Raw genomic sequence first — 12,736 nt, forward strand, 5'->3', positions numbered from 1 at the left:
CCAAGTAATCTTTCACATTTTGATGAAGTTCCCAAAATAAATGAACTTCATCCATCCATCCATTTTCTGTACACCTTGCCCCTCACAGGGGTCAGGAGCTGCTGGTGCCGAGAGATGGGGTCACCTGGACAGGTCGCCACTCTGTCGCAGGGCAACACAGAAACAGACAAGACACACAACCAAACACACACACACACCTAGGGAGAAATTAGAGAGACCAATTAACCTGACAGTTATGTTTTTGGACTGTGGGAGGAGAACCCGGGGAGAACCCGGGGAGAACCCACCATGCACAGGGAGAACATGCAAACTCCATGTAGAAAGATCCGGGCCGGGAATCGAACCTTCTTGCTGCAAGGCAAGAGCTCTACCAACTGCACCACTGTGCAGCCCAATAAATGGACTTATCAAATAATATTCTAATTTATTGCATGTGTGTGTTAATGCTAAGCAGAAGAAAAGAAAATAATTATCTGCATGACTGGAAACACCAGCACATGACTATACTGATTTTTATCAGAAAAGTGTTAAATATTAGCAAGTTAAAGGTCATATTTTATCAATCTGTTCAAACCAGCTGAGAATTTTATATTTTTATATTTTTTGAGGAAGATGGCAACGGTGAAATAAAAAATGCTGAACCAAAGATGTGAAAACACACTGAGGGTTTGTTTCCATTCACCAGCTGAACAATCTGAGACCAACTTATGTTTCACAAACTTTCTCTGGATAGAGCAAAAACATGAATTATCTTTTAAAATTATTTTTATTTTGCATACACTAATCCAAAGCAGCAGATGAACGGCAAAGGCAGGCACTTCAGGCAAGATGGATGGAAAGGAAAACATTTCTAATGTTCACATCGCAGTGAAAAAACAAAATGGCGGGAAGAGAGTTTTAAACGTCCCGATCCTTCAGAGGAGAAATGAAGCGATCCTACACAAGCAAACAAATGTGTTGATATAGTAATATAGTTTAGAACAAAGTTTTATCAAACATTACAAAAACAAAATTGAAATAAAGGAGGAACTTCTTGAACTTAAATGTTGAAAGATCAACATCCTCCCAGGATAAACGGTCAAACTGGAGACCAAAAGAAAAGAAATAAAATAACCTCAGAGCAAAACATGAAAAAGATCATCATCATCATCATCATCATCATCACAGCCCATCTGCCTTATTTTTTATTTTATTCTCATAGATCTGATACTCAGGAATCGCTTCTCCAGTCAAGGTGATTCATTTTTTCCCGTTTTCTCCTAAAACTTTATAGTTTAAAATCTATATTTATCTTTGGGATTCAGGGAAATCCTGTTTACTGGTTTCATCTTTAAACCTGGCAGCTTTCTGCAGCTGTGAAATACTTTTTACAATATTTTAATCCTCAGCAGACGCTTCAGTCTGGGGGATTTTCCTTATTTTGAGGTCAATCAGTTTCATCAAGATTGTTTTATATTCTGAAGCAGATAAAACTGACTTCATGTGCTAATTCAGGAATCCTCAGGAATAAACCGACAAATCGGCACAGATTTTCTGAGTCTGCCGATACATGACAAATCAATTTGATCCACCGACATTTTACCTCAGCACAGGTCTGGAAATCAGCCGCCGTCGCCTTTAGCTCTGCTGACACCAGGTCACGTCTGCATGCCGCTGTTAACAGTCACCACACTGCTGCCAACTTAGCAACTATGTTGATATATTTAGAAAACAAAATCGATATCAGCCAAAATCGGAATCTGCAACTCAGACTTTTCAAAATCGGTGATCGTCTAGAAAAGTGAAGTCAGTGCACTTCCAAGAACAGCGTCTGAGTTCGTTTACTCCTGCTGAATATTAACTGGAGCGTCTGAAAAGTTACTCATAATGTAAGAGGCATAAATGCATAAGGTATGAAATCATGTGTCGTATTTTCACTGCGTTTCCTTTCAGGATCAGAGGAAACATCCCAGACGGACGGAGAACCAACTTCAGATCAGATCCACAGCTGATCAGTGACCCCTGATCTGAAAAAATACAATTAATGGAGCTTTTATGTCTGATCTGCTTTACTGTTGGCTCATTTACATCTGGGTCCATAATTTCTGCTGACTCATCGTGTCTGATCCACTCACTGACAGAAACAGTGAAACACCCAAAGAACCGGTTTCATGCCATCTGGTACCAGAACTGAGCTTTTGGAGTCTTTTATTAACAGGTTTGGGAATTCATTCAGTGGAATAAACTGACTAAAAACAAATGGAAAACCTTTTTGCTCATTAGCTGCTAAATAAAAAGATGTTTCGTCTCTGCAGTGGATGGTAGATGAATATTCCCTCTGAGCTCATGGCTGAACTTTATGGTTAGAAATGATAAACATACAGGAAAGGTGAGGGAATAACTGCAGCTGATATAAATAAACATAAATACTGAATCAGAGAGGCTAACTGTTACAATCAAACTATGAACAGCTGGAGATCGGTCGGGTCAAACTGAAGCGTTCCGATTCAAACCCGGGTTTATTCTGGCGGGAGTAGACGGGTCAGACAACCAGATCCCGGCGCCGGTCCGGATGCCGTCTCACTTCTTCTTCTTCTGCGCCTCCTGCAGCAGCTTCAGAGCCGCCGTGTTCTTTGGCTCCACCTTCAGGAGGAGGTTCAGGTCGTCCACACAGGCCTTCAGGTCCTGCAGGGACAAAAACGAAACGTTTCAGTGACAAACTGATCCAGACGCATCAACTCACAACTAAAAATCCAAATATAAACACATCAGGAACGTCTCAGCTGGAAGAAATGTGTTTGAGTCGAAAAGCGTCTGGAGAATCTGTGGTAATAATTACAGAGTTAACAAAAGTAAAAACAGAAACATGAAAATGTTTCCTCTTCATAACAGAGGAAGGTTCTGTGGACAGATTGGGTTTTGCTTTCAGCCATGTGTCCCACATACAGACTGAGCTCATGCTGAGACCGCCCTGCTTTTGGTTACCATTCCTACAGACCAACAGCAGATAAAGTCCAGTTTATCATCTTAATGATAAATGATTCCTCAAGATAAGATTAATGAGCAGTGAGTGGTGGCAGGCCTGCTGCCTCCACAGCTTCATCCTGCTGCATGTGAGTGAAATGTTGCTATGAAAGCTGCTGTTTGTCTAAATCAATCAATCGACTTCATTTGTGTAGCACATTTCAGCAACAAGGCTTTTCAATGTGCTTTACTTTAAAAACGTAAAAATACAACATTTCAAAGAAAACACAACTGAAATATTAGATTTTGCCGTCGTTGCACATCAGATTATTGATCAATGATTCATTTATTATGTTTCTAAATCAGTTCAAACTGACAGCAGCCTCCCGTAGCTGCAATGTGTTTTATATAAAGGTCTGACTAACATTAATGTGACACATAAAACCTGTCTGCGCCTCCAGAGTCGTTTTTTATTCTATTGTTTTATTTTATTTTATTGCCTTCATGTATAAAAAAGATAATTTACAGACATAGAATAGAATAAAAAACAAAGGTGTTGAGATCAAATATACAACTAGATAAAAAATCCACATCTGTGACTATAATTTGACATCTGTCAAATTATAGTCACATAAAAAAAATTATTTTTATGGAAAAATATCCATTTTCAGATTCTCCACAGTTCCAGTTTTTTAACTGCTGTTTGTTTTCCTTAAAAAGGTTCAGAACATTTTTAACAACAAACTTTCTGCAGATGATCTACATTTTTAGATTATTTTAATGTTTTGATTATTTAAGTTCACTCTAATTTGTCCTCAGTGTGTGCTAGATTTACCAATCCGATATTAATATCGGTATTGATCCCAATATTGAAAATAATTACAGTTCAAGTATCAGTGATGATGTGTAAAATCTATTCAGTCTAATTCTATACTTTGTGCTCTGTGCGACATTATGCTTTATTATTTATTTTACATTATATTTAGAAAAACTAATTGCACTTTCTGGACCGTTTGAAAAAAGGTTTGTTGGAGTTTATTACGTTTGACCAAAGTAGTCAGTTTCAGTTTCTTTATATTTATTTTTCATTGTCTGTTTTACTGCTAACTGCACTGACTGAACTAATTAAAGTTATTTTTACATGTTTGATCAAACTTGAGAAGCTGTTGGTGTATTTCAGTGTTCTGTACAGGTGCAGAGTTATAAAATAAATGTATAATTTAGTACATTTATGTCAGTGTTTTACAATAACAAATCAATTCATCTGAAGGAGTAACCAGTGGATCGTTACATCCTGGTTTGTGCTTTTTCTTCTCCGCTCTGAAACTTCAGGCCAGCCAGGAAAAGGTTTGCCGCTCTCACCTTGAGCTCCTTGTGAGCCTGCGCCCTCCGGTAGAGCGCCTTCACGCTGCCGCCGTCCATCCTGAGCGCCTCGCTGCAGTCCCTGACGGCGTCTCTGTACTGCTTCACCGACAGGTAGCACAGCGCCCTGAACACAACAGGCACTCATTCATTCTTTTATTTTGAAATTTCAAGAATCTGCCATATGTTATGTCTATAACTTAATAGTTATTGGATAATCAAGTGTCACTCTGAGCTGTACTGTAAAACAGAAATCATAGAGCAACTTCATGATTTAAAAATGAGGGAACCACACAAGAAGAAAAAAAACTAAATTGTGTTTCGCTGGAAACTGTCAGATCTGGCAACCCACAGCGCCATGTTTGTTATCTGAGGTGAGAGAGAGATGGAGCTTTGTTTTAAAAAAAAAAGACATGGCTCTTATTGTGAAAATATTCTCATCACAATGAGGATTTTGATTTATTGGTGTTTCAATAAATTCCCATTAAAGATGTTTAAAAAAACAATCATGCTATCAGAAATGTTATCTTTGCTACTATCATAACTGTTTTGAGAACCTCAACAAATATCAGTAAATTTGAAATTAAGATTAAATGCAGCTACTGTGATCAGTTTAGTGATATAAATCTCTAAACTGAGATTTACAGTATATCACAGTTTAGAGAAGCCTGTGTCAAATGGGAAGTACTTAGTTTTTTTTAATCATTTTTATCATCGTCAAAATTGATCATTTCTAGTTTCTGGTTTCTAGAATTCACTAAAATCGTTTCTGAGCCGACGGGGCTGAATTTGAGTAAATAAATGTTGGTCGCAGGCATCTGGTGTTTGTTTTGAACACGTCTTTGTTGTATTTTCTGGTTTATTTACATGTAAACATATTTTCAGCTCACCGGTTGGTGTAGGTCGTGATCTCGTTGGGGTTGAGCTTCAGGCTCTGGCTGTACTTCTCTATGGCCTTCTTATGCTCCCCTTTCTTCACCAGACTGTTGCCTTCTTCCTTCAGAGCTTGTGCTTTCTTCATGTCTTTGTCACTTGGTGCTAAAAAGAAAAAAAAAAGGATTTAAATATATAAATCTTTGTTAGTTCCAATAAATTGGGGCAAAATGATCCCATTCCATCTGTTAAAAGTAAGAAACTAAGAAATGAGTGGTGAGTTTATTCTTTGTTGCGGTAGGAAGTTGGAGGTGCTCACCGGGTTTGTCTGTTTTCTTGATGCCGTTCTGCTGCGGCGCCGGGTTCGCCTTCGGCACGCCGCCTGCAGCCTGCTGGGCGAGCTTCTCCCTCACCGACAGAGGAACGGTGGGGATGGGAGGAAGTTTCTCCCTCCATGACGGGCCGTCGGCCTCTGTTAGCGCTTTAGTCATTCTGAGAAAACAGGAAGGGATTTTATTTTCATGCAAAATAAACGACAGCGTGCTGCCCACAGAGGCAAGGCGGGCGAGATGTAAACTTTTATAAAAATTATATTCTTTACGTTTGTTAAAACTGTTACCGTGTTTTGACAGTTTGTTATGAGACAGATAATCTGTGAAAATACTGCCGTCTGAAGAAATGCACCAAGAACAACCAATCAGAGCCAGGAGGAGGGGATTAACGCTGTCAATCACCACTGTGTACATGCTGCTAAATGTGCTAATGGTTGAGAAACAACTTACTGTTACAGGAAAACCATTTATCTCCCGTCATCAGTGGCTATGCTAACTAGCCTAGCATTGACAAAATGCGTAGCAAAGAGAAGGGGGGCCAGATGGAGGAATGAGCAGCGCCATACGTTGGGTGATTGACAGCACTAAGACCCGCCTCCTATCTCTGATTGGTTGTTTCTACACAGGTAGCGCCATCTTTTCAGATCATCTGTCTCATATCGTAATGTCACAACATTTTCAAACAAATATGTAAAGAAAATGCTTCTGATAAAAATTAAATACTATAACTTTAAAACCACACAAGGACCACTTAACCAGAAAAACATAAAGATAATTAATTTGTTTTAAGACATAAAACAAATGATGATAAATAAAACTACAGTTTTAAAGAAAGTCACATCAGGATGTTAAACAGAGTGAGGAACTAAATGGCCGTATTTGTCCTAAACTCGTCCTGAGTGGCTGAAGCTGGTTTATCTGTCGGGTGTTTAAAAGGAGCAGCGGCTGCCGACCTGTTGGTGCCGTCATGAGCTGCTGCTATGTTGCAGTCGATCTGCAGGGCGGTTTTGTAGTCGATGTAAGCGTGTCTGTAGCGCTCCAAGGCTTCGCAGGCAGCAGCGCGTCGGAGCAGAGACTTCACGTTGAACGGGAACAACTGCAGAGACCTGAGAGAAGACGAGCAGACTGCAGGTGAACAACTCAAACGCTGCGTTAAAAATGGTTTCCAACGGGCCGGAGGTCCACATGGAACAGTCAGCGTATGTAAAGATGGAACAAAAGATCTGTTTTTCTGCAGAACTGCGTCACTCGTGGTGGAAGAAACGTCCTTCTAGTTGTGATTTGTTCTGATTTTGGATTTTTATTCATATTTCTTAGTTGAGGCAATGCTTTATGGAGCAATTATTGTCTCTGTTTTTGAAGCTGTGCAGTTGGAAGGAGTTTTGCTCTTTTCTTTTGGCCAGTGAAAATGCATACCAGGAAACCATTTGTTTCTTACAACCTGCAGCCATAACTACGTTAGTTATTATGCCATAATAGCTAATGTTTTATGTTATTATGACGATAAATTGTCCCAGAAGTTATAACAGTAATATAATAGTAAGAAGAAAACGCTCTCAAAGATCAATAACCTTTAAATTGTAATGAACATTTAACCCTGGAACCGTAAGACATTTAAATATCCATAATAAATAAACAAAACAAACAAAACGAATTATGAAGCCTCTGTAAACAAAACTGTCCTTCATAAGAAGGTCTGGTTGAGACCAAAGCAGCAGACTGAACGATAAATTGTCCAAAGGGAAATTATTGAGCTCATTTTAATTTATCATGTGATTAAGTGATTTATCGTCTATTTTGGCCGGCATAAAGAGAGCAGCTGATTAGCATCTCAAAAAGCCGAACAAACATGAGACGATCTTCAGTCAGAGGCTTCTTCAGCCAGCAACACTGACTGCTACTGGAGATCCTCTTTAAAGATTAAACGAGTTATGAATTAATTTTACTTTGGGATAAATGAAGTGAAATGAAATGTTAAAATTACACTTAAATGGAAACTCTTCATTGTCATCGATATAAGATATTTAAAGACAAATCACCGCATCAGAAATAATATATATAAAAAATAAACAACCATACAGATAAATGAAAAAGACCTGGGAAGAAGGAGTAAAAATGATAAAAACCGAGATTAACTAGACACATAAACTACTTACGTATCGCAGTCTTTGACACATTCTGAACAGTTCCCGTCCTTCAGGTAGCTGGCGGCTCGGTTGGAGTACAGGATGGCCAAATCTTCAGGGTTCTTCTTATCTGTGGATAAACAACAACAACAGATTAAAACGTAACATTTTCCCTGCAGGATGCCAAGAAGAGAAGTAAATATTCATTATTTGACATGTAACTGGTATGAATTCAACAAGAGTTAAGACTTTTTTCCTCCAAAACACTTTGAGTGTTAGCAGAAAAGGCTTTGGACTAAACTGTTACTCCTGTTAGCCACGTTAGCACCAAGTACAGCTAGTCAGTCAACCATCGCTGTGTTCAGGGAAGCTGATTAATAATCCAGAAATAAATATCAAGCCTGGAAACTTGATATCGTAACGAACTGAATGTTATGTTTTTAACCTAATCTTTGCTCGTCTTGCAGGGCGCAGGCGGTTGCCACGGTAACAGGTGTGCTTAAACTACAAAGAGAGAGAGAGAGTAACAAGGTAGGAGTGGTTTTGAGTTGATCACCTGTTCAGGTTATTTTACCTTTGTTTCCCTTTGCTGTGGCTCATTACAGCCGCTGTAGTTTCTAAACGTTGGACTAATGACCTCGTTCGTTTGTGAGTTTACGTCATTCACAACAAACATCAAATAGAACAAATATATTTCATAAAATTTTAACAAACAAATGGCTTCTACCGCGATAATTATGTGAAATTAAATTAATTATATCCCAACTTCAGAAGATTTGCCTTTACCTTTACAGAGCTCTTTGGTTCCTCCTATCAGTCTGTAGCTTCTCATATTGAGGTCAAAGTTCAGATCTACCATAACTGACTGACACCTGCTGGCCTCAGGTTTGCAACCAGCTTGTGACTGAGAAACCAGTAACTTCCTCCCAGATGATGACATGAACTTGTTAGATCCTCTGTCCATTTAGTAGCTGATATATTGTGAAAATCCAGTAGAAATGATTCACTGATCAGTCATGTTTACATAGAAACAACGAGGCTTTGTTTGTGAGACTTGCAGTGACGTGGGTCGGTTGTGGGCGGAGCTTCGTAAGGTCCATTGTTAGAGGTATTTAAAAAATACATATTGTGGTATCATTTTATTCAGTATTGCTAAAAAAGCTGTCAAGTTCACAGAAAATGGCGCATTAATACTCACTGGACTTCTCTAGTTCCCGGATGGCCTGGCTGTACAGGCTGGTGGCGTCTCCATACTGGCCCGTCTTGAAACATTCATTTCCTGCTTGCTTTAGTTCTGTCCAAGACTTGGGTTTCTGTTTCTGAGGCATTTCTGGACTTTAAAACTGTTCCAGGAAAAAGAGAAAATCAAGTTATTCAGAGAAGATCCTGCATAAATCTTTAAAGTCAAACTGCTGTTGTTATGACATTTTTATTATACTTTTACTTTCAGTTCCAAGTAAGTAGACTGTCTATTAGAGTAGAATGAATGTTACTGATATCTTTAAAAAGTAATAACAGAAATAAATGTGGCAGAATTTAATGTAACCGTATAATTTGACTATAATTATATGATTGTATTAATTTGATAACACTTATGTGTAAACTGAACCGTTTGTTATTACATTACATTTGTTGTGCACCATTCATATACAAGGCAATCAAAGGAAAGAAAAAAGAAATCAATAAAATAATTAATTAATATTTATAGCACAATATTCTTTATAGCACTTATCAATAGGCTGTAGATCTTGTGAAGTTATTGCACATAAAATGTACTCAGTCAGTTTAATTTAAATGAGGACTTAAAACGAGTAAATTCACCACATAAAGTCATTATGATTATATTGTATTTCAACACAGTGAACTAACGTTAGCTAGTGATATAAACTAACCTTTTCCAATCATACCGAAGCTAAAACGATTAATTAATTGCTCCGCATAACGCAACTCAGTTTATGGTGAGTATTTTTTTTAATAAAGATTTTTGTGGACATCGTGTTTTGAGGGGGGTATATTAAAGCTAACTACCTAGCCACTGCTAACCTAGCTCTGTAAATGTTAGCACATCTTACCGGCTGGTTGATCTGACAGTGGGGATTCCTACTCTTCAGAACACGCAGTTTGGTTTGAAAGCGACTACAGTTAGCCCAGATAACGTTAGCATTACTCTGAGCTCTACTGTCGTTCTGCCGGTTTAAAGACACGAGGTTTTCCTCGGTCTGAGCGGAGCTTCTGGAAAGAAGATGCCGGTTGGATCTAGTAACTTCTCAGTTTGGTGGAGGGAGCTACTGCAGGCTAACGTATCGGTTTCACTTCGTTTTAACGGTGCGTTCAGGGACCCTTACAAGTGTCGCAAGTCTGATAAGTAGGTGAATAAGCGTTACGTTGCGTCCTCTAGGGGCCGACCGCTCAAGTTCCACTTGTTTCCCAAATAGATATTTACACAATTAAAACTGTAATACATACATTTTATAACTAATTTAAATGTTTCAGTAATTAATTCAATTTAAATCGGAATTGTTGTCATACGTAACTATTTTAATTGTTTTTTTATTTTATTTTATTTTATTAATTCACAGTTCCTTTGCTACAATCCATAATAAAATAATTTTAAATACACCCAAACTCAAAATGGTTTACTTGCATAGCAACTCAGCTGTAGTCTAGACTCTAGACTCTACGACTCGCCTTGGTTATGGTAGTTAGTCCCGCCCACTGACAATTTTACATTTGATTGAAAATGTAACGTAAAAATAATGGATAATGAATTATTTAAACATTTGAACCTAACCCAATGCTGGTGATTTTAGTTTTATTTGTAATTAGATATTTAGTTATTTATGTATTGTTAACCCCTCCGTGCTGTTTTTTTTATTCAATTATTATGAGTAGTAGTAATAGTAGCATTAGCAGCAGCAGTAGTAGTAGTAGCAGTAGCAGTAATAGTAGTAGTAGTAGTAGTAATAGTAGTAGCAGCAGTAGTAGTAGTAGTAGCAGTAGTAGTAGTAACAGTAGCATTAGCAGTAGTAGTAGTAGCAGTAGCAGTAGTAGTAAGAATAACAGTAGTAGTAGTAGTAGCAGTAACAGTAGCATTAGCAGTAGTAATAGTAGCAGTAGTAGTAACAGTAGTAGTAGTAGCAGTAGTATTAGTAGGAGTAGTAACAGTAGTAGTAGTAGTAGTAGTAGTAGTAGTAACAGTAGCATTAGCAGTAGTAGTAGTAGCAGTAGTAGTAGTAATAGTAGCAGTAGTAGTAGTAGTAATAGTAGGCAGTGTTGTATAGTAACGAAGTAAAAATACTTCACTACTTTACTTAAGTATATTTTGGAGTACTTCATACTTTCCTCGAGTATGAAAATTTTTGATGACTTTCACTTTTACTTCACTATATTTCCGAACTTAATTGCGTACTTTTACTCCGATACATTTTCAATGTGTGGTTTAGTTACTCGTTACAAAAAAGCGAGAGAGAGAAACGCAAGTGTTTTGATCCCACCTACTGATTAGCAAGTAGCAAGCAGGCTACCAAACAAAGTCCGTAGCCTGCTTGCCTGGGCTTGTTCATCACCTCCAATAGGATACACCTGTTTCACTTCTCCCATTAAACACAAAGCAAGTCTCGCAATCAGCAGCAGCCACATAGAGGAGGAGACGAGACCACAACGACTGCAACTACGTCGGACACGGCTCCAGGGGAACCACCAGCTGGTGATGAGAGCCCATGGCCTTATTTAAACACAATACACTCTTTCGTGGGTGTTAAAGATTCGTCGTACCGCATGCAGTTTATGTTATTCCTGCCCGAAGATGTGGAAATTCTATCTTACAAAAACTCCCCGTCCAACTTGAAGAAACACATCGAGGTAACTTCTTATGAAATGGTTATAATCCTCCTGTTTCAGTAACTATAGCTTGGTCACTAGGTACTACTGTATTGCGAAATCTTGACCATAAATGAACTTTGTTTGGCATTGTTTCAGTTCCATATGTGGTGTATTTAGCTTAGGCCTAATGTTGACTGTAGCAGGCTACCTAGACTCCTCTGTTCAAGGGGGACAGAAGCCATAGCGATAGCAATTTAGACTGAATTTAACGAATATAGGAAAGGCATGCAAGTTCAAAACCAGGTTTACAGATGCCAATAAGCTGCATTTCCCTCCCAATTCTCTTTTTCTTTTGCATAATGACCAGTTGTGTGCACCACCTACTGACTGTAGCATTGACTGATTCACTGATTTGTGAAGTAGAGTAATCGTAACAGATCTTTTTCTTCATGTTGGCCGCATTTTCTGTACTATTTATTTTTCTCATTTTCAGCACTGACCTTACTTGAAGGGAAAACTTAAGGCTTACAAAAACTTAGTATTTTCTGTCCTGGAGGGTTTACTAAGAAGCTGGTTCAGTTGTAAAGCAGGTTAAGTTAACCTTGTGCTATAGGTAAAGCACCTAATTTTCTTAACTAAATGATGCCTGCAGGTATATCTATTAGCAGGTTTAATTTTGCCTGCACTTGGTTGGGTACATTATTTTAAGTGTATTTGACAAGTTTACCAAAATATAAAAAATGTCATTCAAACTGCATTTGCTTTGTTTTACTTTTTACTTGTACTTTTCATTACATTACTTGAGTACATCCATTTTTACAGTAATTTCCATACTTAAGTACAGGAAGTTTCAGATACTTTAAGACTTTAACTCAAGTAACATTTCAGTCAGTGACTTGGACTTTTACCAAAGTCATATTTTGGAGAGGTACTTGTACTTTTACTTGACTCTGAGATTTCAGTACTTTATACAACACTGATAGTAGGAGTAGTAGCAGTAGTAGTAGCAGTAGTAGTAATAGTAGTAGTAGTAATAGTAGTAGTAGCAGCAGCAGTAGTAGTAGTAGCAGTAGCAGTAATAGTAGTAGTAGTAGTAATAGTAGTAGCAGCAGTAGTAGTAGTAGTAGTAGTAGTAACAGTAGCATTAGCAGTAGTAGTAGTAGCAGTAGCAGTAGTAGTAGTAGCAGTAGCAGTAGTAGCAGTAGTAGTAGTAATAGTAGTAGCAGCAGTAGTAGTAGTAGTAGTAGTAACAGTAGTAGTAGTAGTAATAGTAGGAGT

The 12,736-nt window shown here is 38.1% G+C and overlaps 1 protein-coding gene and 1 long non-coding RNA gene across 2 annotated transcripts; one reads left to right on the forward strand and one right to left on the reverse strand.

The window, feature by feature from the left end:
* The first annotated feature begins 711 nt into the window (after positions 1 to 711).
* On the forward strand, positions 712 to 2,400 carry LOC114135950 (uncharacterized). The gene is made up of 2 exons (XR_003593701.1): positions 712 to 1,764; positions 1,816 to 2,400. It is a non-coding gene; the product is annotated as an uncharacterized LOC114135950 (long non-coding RNA).
* tomm34 (translocase of outer mitochondrial membrane 34) lies at positions 2,171 to 9,969 on the reverse strand. Its single transcript, XM_028003675.1, has 8 exons — positions 9,709 to 9,969; positions 8,835 to 8,979; positions 7,667 to 7,766; positions 6,464 to 6,616; positions 5,498 to 5,670; positions 5,196 to 5,343; positions 4,306 to 4,432; positions 2,171 to 2,664 (listed from the first exon to the last, which is right to left on the reverse strand). The coding sequence occupies exons 2-8, from the start codon at positions 8,962 to 8,964 to the stop codon at positions 2,560 to 2,562; spliced, it is 936 nt and encodes a 311-aa protein (XP_027859476.1). The 5' UTR covers positions 8,965 to 8,979; positions 9,709 to 9,969; the 3' UTR covers positions 2,171 to 2,559.
* Between the last annotated feature and the right edge of the window lie 2,767 nt (positions 9,970 to 12,736).

This window comes from Xiphophorus couchianus, chromosome 20, assembly GCF_001444195.1.
Source record: "Xiphophorus couchianus chromosome 20, X_couchianus-1.0, whole genome shotgun sequence".
Taxonomy (NCBI): domain Eukaryota; kingdom Metazoa; phylum Chordata; class Actinopteri; order Cyprinodontiformes; family Poeciliidae; genus Xiphophorus; species Xiphophorus couchianus.